This window comes from Nerophis lumbriciformis, linkage group LG12 (genome assembly GCF_033978685.3).
Source record: "Nerophis lumbriciformis linkage group LG12, RoL_Nlum_v2.1, whole genome shotgun sequence".
NCBI classification, from domain to species: Eukaryota; Metazoa; Chordata; class Actinopteri; order Syngnathiformes; family Syngnathidae; genus Nerophis; species Nerophis lumbriciformis.
The window spans coordinates 27,038,071-27,047,523 of NC_084559.2; the positions used below are offsets into that span (position 1 = coordinate 27,038,071).

At 40.0% G+C, this 9,453-nt stretch overlaps 1 protein-coding gene across 3 annotated transcripts in view; it reads left to right on the plus strand.

Moving 5' to 3' along the window:
• LOC133623169 (tetratricopeptide repeat protein 28-like) overlaps positions 1-7,428 on the plus strand; it is a 632,620-nt gene extending 625,192 nt beyond the window's left edge. For all 3 annotated transcript variants that reach the window (XM_061986219.1, XM_061986220.1, XM_061986221.1), the window contains 3 exons: positions 4,763-4,892; positions 4,973-5,080; positions 5,156-7,428. In XM_061986219.1, coding sequence (XP_061842203.1) covers positions 4,763-4,892; positions 4,973-5,080; positions 5,156-6,756 — 1,839 coding nt within the window. In that variant the 3' untranslated portion in view covers positions 6,757-7,428. The remainder of the gene's footprint in view (positions 1-4,762; positions 4,893-4,972; positions 5,081-5,155) is intronic.
• The last annotated feature ends 2,025 nt before the right edge of the window (positions 7,429-9,453 follow it).

Genomic DNA, 9,453 nt, shown 5'->3' on the forward strand with positions numbered 1-9,453 from the left:
TTTAAGAATATTTTTCAACATATTGAGCAAAAAGGTCTCATATTTGTTTTTTCTACCAATAAAAGTGCACTTGTTATCATTGAAAATATACTTATTTTAAGGTATTTCTGGGTTCATTGAAGTTAGCTAATTTGACTTGTTTTGGAAAGTCTTGACAAGCCACATTTTTTTTGTTCTATTGGCAGATAATTTTGCTTAGTTCAAGTAAAATACCCCTAATTTATGTAATTTTCTTTCTTGTTTTTGAACACTGACTTTTCGCAGTGCTAAACCCAGATTTCCACAGCATGCGTTTGTATTCAAGTCAATGTGTTCGTTTCCACTGCCTGCGGTGCGTTGACTTCCAGATGCCTGTGCTAAATATAAGGGTGCAACGATTCATAAATGTCGACAATAACAATTGTCGCCGACAGATACATTTGTTGCAATAGTCGTGACGTGATCACTCGTGTTTTTCTGTAGGGACGCGAGTCAGCACCGCCACTCGCATCGACATTACGAGTAAAAACATGAAAAGTGTGGGAATATTTCCTCCTATTCTTGCTTGATCATTAATGCTTAATAAAATGCAAAATAGTGCTCCCAAAACGGTGATGAGTGTTGATAAATCACACTGTGTGTGCTAAATAATATATATTTGCATCTAGGGATGATGTTCGAAATCGGTTCTCCCGGTTGTTTGATAAGAAAAGAACCGATTCCATGGACTCGAATCCCTCTTTGAGAACCGGTTTCCGTTATCGAGGCCACTATAGTAAAGAAAAAGAGTTGGTTCTTTATTCGAATCCCTGGGAACGAATCCCTTCCCACGTACAGGAAATGCCCTGTGGGACCTGCAATGTTATGCTCATTTGATTGTAGACTCTTACTGACACCTTGTGGCGATATGAAAATACTACGCGTCATTAGTTTGGGCACTTCCGACTTGAGACAATTGAGAAGTAGACAAGTTGTGTTAGCTCTTACAAGCCTTCGAAAAGATAAATCTGTAAATAAACTGTTTAACTTGTTTATGTAACTCAATATTAAGGTGGAAATTGGTTAAGTTTGATACTAAGATGTTTATTGAAAAACAATTTTTGTGCACTGTTTCAATGGATGTTTTGAGAACTTAAAATGGCGGCCAGTCGTATCTTTCCACCATCGAAATAGTTTCAACACTCAGAAGTATTTGTTTGATGATAGTACTGTTTTGTGTGAAGCTAATATTTACATATTGTGTATTACATTTCAGTATGTTAATTGAATCACATAGCTTATACATTTGTCATTGTGTGTATTTCAGTGGAAAAAAAAAAAAAACAGTCCAGTGCAAAACAAAAGTAAAGATAGGAAAAGACAAAGCAAGATCAACAACAATAAAGAGACTAAATGGATTCATCTGCTTTGGATTGTTTGTTAACTGTCTGCCAACTGTATAACCTCAACACGTGTAGTGAGGGCAGAACAGGCAATATGCAATTATTGCCAGGCTTCGCTCTCATGTACGGGGGGAAGAATTGTTGATTGATGACTGTGGTGTTCTTAGTGTCATAGTGTGTTGTTAGTATGTTCCAATAGCAGCAGAAGTGCACTTTTTGGAGAGCTGTATTATTTCCAGTTTTGTGCCCAAGGGACTGATTTTATTTAACACTATATTATTATTTATACACCTATAGTGATCACAGAGACATGTTGTTTTTGTGTTACTGTATATATTTGTTTTTCCGAAAAGTCCCACTTAATATACTTTGGGTAACGAGTCAATACTTCTTTTTTTTTCTTTTTAGGGGGGTAACAGTCAATATTTATTTTTTTATTTTATTTTATTTTTTTCTTATAAAATAAAAGTGGCTTTTGTTAAACCAAATATTGTGTTTTTTTCCATATACAACAACCTATCTGGATTCGATAAGAGAATCGATAAGGAATCGGTTCGATAAGAGGATTCGATAATGGGCTCGAACTCGATAATTTCTTATCAAACATCCCTATTTGCATCTTCCTTTCCCAGTATTGTAGGCATTTTGATGATCAGCTTATATTTTGACAACAGAGACGCAAAATGGATTGCACGCCTTACTCTGCTCACTTAGGAGACACGGTCCGCTTTGCACACGTTTAGTAGATCAGCGTTGCGTGTGCTATTAAGTTTGCACGTGTTTGAGTACACGCAAACGTTTAGTAAATCAGGCCCAAAATGTATTTTGAGATATATTACAACCCTTGGTCAAAGGTGTTAAAATGAGAAGTGAGGACAAAAGCAGGTTTGCTATGTGTTGACAAAGGTGTCTCTGTTCTCAGCTAAGTAATCCCCAAACATAACAGGCGGAGGCACGTGTGGCTCTCCATAACGTTCTCCTGCCCTTAAAGCCTATTCAAAGCTGAAAACTGCTTGCAAAAGATGTAGTCACATATGTTTTGTTATTCATTTTAGTGGATGTAGAAACTTTTTTGACAGGAATATGTGAAGTCACATTGGGTTACACACAAAAAGTACACCAATATACTTTTAAAAAGTGTGTAATTTGATATACTGTGTACAGTGGAGCCTCGATTTACAAAGTTAATTGTTTCTGGAACACCAGAAAAGTTTGTATATTGAAGCAAGTTTCTTCGTAAGAAACAATGCAAACATGAATAATAGTAAAAAATAAAGTCCCTATTTTCGTAATGGTTTGGACATTTTGAACAAAATATAAAGCGCTATAAAGTATGTATATCAAACAAACATAACAAGGGGGTGATCAACTTTCTGTTTAATAAACAACTAGCTGAACTGTCCTCCTTACGCAGCCGCCCTGCTTACACACACACACACACACACACACACTTTGTCACCATACTTGCCAACCCTCCCGAATTTTCCGGGAGACTCCCGAATTTCAGTGCCTCCCGAAAATCTCCTGAGACAACCATTCTCTTGAATTTCTCCCGATTTCCAGCCGGACCTGAGTAAGGACAGCCTGTCGTCACGTCCACTTTTCCTCCATATAAACAGCGTGCCGGCCCAGTCACGTTATAACATCTACGGCTTTTGGAGCTCAGTGCACAACTGCACACACAACAAGAAGGAGACTATTATATATGTCTCCGTTATCCATAGGTTTATCTATAACCCATAAAGTAGGCAGGCACAGAGCTATTGCTCAGCGTGTGTTTATTCCAGCCGGCACGTTAATACACTGACACACAACATCCGGAATACCATCATGCATTGCTTCAAAACTACGGCAAGTAGTAATGTCCAAAAAAAGATAGTGACAGAGAATAGAACGAGGATGGACAATTCAACCCTAAACTCACTCCTTTCCTGCAAATTAAATTTCACAGATGCTTCCCATACCTATGCTCCTTCAAATGCTGTGCTACTGGCTGCAAAGCATTGCACTTTCTAATACAACAATGAGTAGAGAGGAGTGTTATGTGTGTGTGTATGTATATGTGTAAATAAATGAACACTGAAATTCAATAATTTCTTTTATATGTATATATATATATATATACATATACTTGAATTTCAGTGAATTCTAGCTATCTCCCGAATTAGGAGGTCTCAAGGTTGGCAAGTATGATTGGCACTAGCCCGGTGGTGCATTCGGAATTTAAAATCACAAAACCCCTTAACTTTAACAGCCAGGTTGCTACAATAATTAGAAATAACAAATAAAAATACACTTCACTTTGTTGGTTTGTCTTTTTTGCCTGCAGCAGGTGGAAGGGCAGTTTTGACAACGCTGTGGATACTTCCTGAATGTTTCAAACCACACATCGCTTGTCAATTGCTTTCTTTAGACTCATGTTGAGCTAGCAAAACTGGAAATGTGATGTTAAAAGGCTAAAAAAGACACTTAAAAAGCACACAACGTAACACATTAGCTAATAACAGCAGCACTCTGCTGAATGAATGGAGATTTTTCAGCCAGCCCATAATGGATGTGCTTCCAGTCACAAAATGGCTGCCCTGCAGGAACACAATGGGTGGATGAAACGTTCACACTGCAAAAAGTCAGTGTTCAAAAACAAGAAAAAAAAAATACAAAAATTAGGGGTATTTTTTTTAACTAAGCAAAATTATCTGCCATTAGAACAAGAAAGTTTGGTTTGTCAAGACTTTCCAAAACAAGTAAAATTAGCTAACCTCAATGAACCCAAAAATACCTTAAAATAAGTATATTCTCACTAATAATAACTGTACTACTATATGAGTACGTATTTTCTATTGTTTCATTGAAATTAAAACAGCAAAGTCCATTTGGCTGTCATCTGTTTTAATTATAAGACAATTGTGTCAAAGCCATGATTTTTTTTTACATGCTTGAAGTAAGAAATTATTGCTTTAAAAAAGTAGTTGTATACTTGTGAGTGTTGATGACACAGCTTTGCAACAGATGATATTCTAGTTTCAAGCATGTTTTACTCAATATAGGTCATAACATCTCAGCAACAAGCTGTAATATCTTACTGAGATCATTTAGGACCAAAACCCTTAAAACAAGTAAAACACTTTAACATAAAATCTGCTTAGTGAGAAGAATTATCTTATCAGCCAGAAAATAAGCAAATATCACCCTTATTTGAGATATTTAATCTTACTTAGATTTCTGTTTTTGCAGTGCATTCACTAAGAATTTTTTTTACACCAAATCATAGCGTTCGAAAATCAAAAAGTTTGTACAATGAGGGGTTTGTGAATCGAGGTTCCACTGTACTTACCAACAATACAATCAGTGCTACTTTCTGTTATTAAATTGCAACTTTTTTGGTTCTGTCCTTTTTTAAGCTCCACCAGGTGCTAGTGCAGCTTCAGACTGGCGAAAAGGAGCAGGACTTTTCTCTCCTGCCCATTCAGGTGTCGATTAGCGTGCAACTCTGGAGGTTGCCAGGATGCCATGAATTCCTGGCTGCACTCGGTGAGTCAGCTCCCTCCCGACTGAAGCGTCCCACGGCACTTCCAGCCACGTACGTAATTTCTTTATCTTTTCACGCCCAGGTTTCGACTTGTGCGAGGTGGGCCAAGAAGAAGTGGTGCTAAAAACGGGCAAGCTCGCCAACCGCCGCACATTGCACTTTGCTCTGCAGTCTCTGCTGGCACTTTTTGGTTCGTATTTGTGATTTGTCATTTTTTGTTTGTGGTGATTGTGTGTTAATATTTGTTTTTCATCATATCTTGCAGACTCCACAGAGCTGCCTAAGCGTCTGAGCCTAGACAGCTCATCCTCCCTTGAGTCTTTGGCTTCAGCACAGTCTGTTTCCAACCCCTTACCAACGGGATATTCGAGCCTTCCCTTCTCTCCTCATTGCCTGGACAATCAGGCATCAGACGCCATCTCCGTCTACAGCCTCAGCTCCGTGGCCTCGTCCATGAGCTTTGCTTCCAAGTCCGACTGCGACTTTCTCAGTCATCGACACCGCAGCGGTGCCGCAGCGCACTACGCGGCTCACAAGCACCCTCACGTTCCCCGTAGCCGCTCCTCTCCTCATGGAGCAGCGGCTGCTATTTCCGCAGCCCGAGGGGAGGAGGAGGAATATGAGGGCTTCTCTATTATCAGTAGTGAACCACTCGGAAGCCACTGTGACTCTTTACCCCTGCCGCCAGGCCACAACCAGCGACAACACCGAGGAGGCCGAGGGTTTGTTGCCGGGTCTAGCACCGGGGCTGGGAGAGGTTACACGGTATCGGTTTCATCAAGAGGCAGCGTCAGCACCCCCACTTCCCCGGTCAAAACCTGCCTCGTTCCCAGCCCGAACTCACCGTTCCAAAAGGTGGGTAAGGTGAGCAGCTCTGACACAGGCGAATCCGACCAGTCCAGTACCGAGACCGACAGTACTGTGAAGTCTCAAGAGGAAAAAAGTGCTCCTCTTGATCCTCAGGAGTTGGCCCAGAAGATTCTAGAGGAGACTCACAGCCATCTACGGGCTGTAGGCAGTCTCCAACGAGCCAGGCCAGAAGGTGGAACTGCAGGAGAAAGTTCCCCACAGAGTAGCGCCTTCCGTTCCTCGGAAACGAGTGCTTTTAGCCGTCCTAACAGCAGCGCCAGCGGCAGAGCTCAGTCTTCCCCAAGACCCAAACCTCCCTCCCGGTCATCTTCGCTGCAGAAAATAAGCTCCGGCTACAATAGTCCTGCTGTCTCGGAGTCTTCCCAAAAGGATGGCAGCCATCCGTCCCCTACTTCAGACAGTCATGCCCTGTTCAAATTGAAGTACCCGAGTTCCCCGTACAGTGGTCACATATCTCGTTCCCCAAGTAATGTCTCTCCCAGTTCTGGTCACCAATCTCCGGTTGGTAGTGCTCCATCCCCCGCCCTGTCCTATTCGTCCACAGGCTCTGCCACATCGGCCGACACCCCAGACCTTGACCGATTAAGAAGAGGAGTCATTGATGAAAAAGTCCAAGCCATCCATAACCTGAAGACCTTTTGGGCCAATGCTACGGTCCAGCAACAGCATATGGGCCCCATCAGAGGTGTTCACAGCTCTGCGAGTCCTCTGGCATCTGCCAGTAGGGATGTACTGAGCCTTCTAAACCTCTCTCCACGACGTTGCTCCCCTAATGATACCCAAGACAGCCTGGAGCTGCGGGAGCTGGGACTACAGTCAGTGGAGAGAGCGAGCAAGAACTCTAATGGGCATCATTGCTCCAGTCCCAAGAAAGGGGCTCCATCACCGACCATTTCTACAAGCAGCAGTCCCGGTGCTCGTTCCATCCGACTGCCTGCTGGGAACGCATACAAATTCCTGTCGCCTGGAAGATTTTTCCCTTCTTCGAAATGCTGAGACATCCGATGAAGCTGAAGAAGTAGGTCGCTTTTCAAGGCCCTGATTGGCCAGCCAAGCTTTACAGACAGTGGGAACAATCGGTGATTGGTCAGTGTGATTCACATGCCTGCAGTTTTGTCTGTGCCCAAAATTGTGTAAATGGCAAAGAGAAATACTCAACGACCTGATACTGTGTTTGTGTGTAACTGTGTGTCAGGTAAATGTAAATGCCATTTGGTCCTTCACCCCCAAAACATTACTGTTTGTGCGGGCCAAGATGCAACACTTATGACTGACTTCTTCCATTTTACATTTGGTTTTTAAAAGAATAATGGTTATTATTGGTTGTTATTGTTATTAATATTAAAATTATTATTATTATGTTTGTAAATTAATGCCAGTGTTTCACAATCAGTATTAAGCGTTTTTTATCTTATTGAAAAGTGAACAAACATGTACCGTGTAAAGATGGGTAGAGTGGGGAAAAAAAAAGATTTAATATTTTTTATTGAAGTCAAAAGGGCATTTTGCCTGATTTCTTTGTGAATTGAGTGTCTGCTCTGAAGCATGGATTCTCTTGCTATTCAATGTTAATTAAGACGTATGACTTTTTAGCCCATGATTTTTTGAGGTTAAGATCAAGGTTTCATGACAACCATCTGTCATTTATCAGTAAACTGTTTCAATAAAAACAAACAAAAATATTCTCTTCTCCTTTGGATCAGTTTATAGTCTGCAACTACTACATACAGTCGTGGTCAAAAGTTGACATACACTTGTAAAGAACTTAATGTCATGGCTGTGTTGCGTTTCCAATAATTTCTACAACTCTTATTTTTTTGTGATTGGAGCACATACTTGTTGGTAAAAAAAAAATCATGAAGTTTGGTTCTTTTATGAATTTATTATGGGTCTACTGAAAATGTGACCAAATCTGCTGGGTCAAAAGTATACATACAGCAATGTTAATATTTGGTTACATGTCCCTTGGCAAGTTTCACTGCAATAAGACGCTTTTGGTAGCAATCCACAAGCTTCTGGTTGAATTTTTGACCACTCCTCTTGACAAAATTGGTGCAGTTCAGCAGAATTTGTTGCTTTTCTGACATGGACTTGTTTTTTCAGCATTGTCCACATGTCATACTTGCCAACCCTCCCGAAGTTTCCGGGAGACTCCCGAAATTCAGCGCCTCTCCCGAAAACCTCCCGGGACAAATATTCTCCCAAAAATCTCCCGATTTTCAGCCGGAGCTGGAGGCCACGCCCCTTCCAGCTCCATGCGAACCTGAGTGAGGACAGCCTTTTTTCACGACGGGAGGACAACAGGGTGACAAGAACTAAATCATCCAGACGAGATAAATGGTATTATTATGTTTATCTTACCTGAAAATAAATATATTTATTAATTTAAAAAAAAAAAAAAAAAAAGAAATAAATTTTTACTATATTTTGCTAAAAACATCAAAATTAATTGTATTTTTATTTGTATTTTTTCTGACTCCTTTTTACATCCAGCCATTAGAATTATACATTAAAATAAACATATTTGAAATAATTAATTTTAAATTATCATAATAATTCATTTAAAATGACCATATTTAATTATTAAAATAATTGCTTGTTTATCAACAACTTTAGCATTTTATTCATTACATTTTGAAGCTCTCAGAAGCCAAGTTATGTTATATTCCTTAATATTTATTTATGCAAGTTTGAAGTATCAATTATCTAAACACAGTTTTATTTGCATATTTTCAGGATATATATATATATATATATATATATATATATATATATATATATATATATATATATATATATATATATGTGTATATGTATGAAATACTTTACTTGGTGAATTCTAGCTGTCAATATACTCCTCCCCTCTTAACCACGCCCTCAACCACGCCCCTGCCCCATCCCGACCACGCCCCCACCCCCCACCTCCCGAAATCGGAGGTCTCAAGGTTGGCAAGTATGCCACATGTTCTCAATGGGGTTTAAGTCAGGACTTTGGGAAGGCCATTCTGAAAACCTTAATTCTAGCCTGATTTAGCCATTCCTTTACCCCTTTTGACAGGTGTTTGGGGTCATTGTCATGTTGGAACACCCAACAGCGCCCAAGACCCAACCTCCGGGCTGATGATTTTAGGTTGTCCTGAAGAATTTGGAGGTAATCCTCCTTTTTCATTGTCCCATTTACTCTCTGTAAAGCACCAGTTCCATTGGCAGCAAAACAGGCCCAGAGCATAATACTACCACCACCATGCTTGACGGTAGGCATTGTGTTCCTGGGATTAAAGGCCTCACCTTTTCTCCTCCAAACATATTGCTGGGTATTGTGGCCAAACAGCTCAATTTTTTTTCTTCTGACCACAGAACTTTGCTCCAGAAGGTCTTATCTTTGTCCATGTGGTGTCAGATGAAACAAAAATGGGACTTATAACCAAATATTAACATTGCTGTATGTATACTTTTGACCCAGCAGATATGGTCACATTTTCAGTAGATGCATAATAAATTCATAAAAGAACCAAACTTCATGAATGTTTTTTGTGACAAACAAGTATGTGCTCCAATCACTCTATCACAAAAAAATAAGAGTTGTAGAAATGATTGGAAGCTCAAGACAGCCTTGATATTATGTTATTTACAGGTGTATGTAAACTTTTGACCACGACTGTATCAAGCTGAATTATCACGCTCCGTGGCATT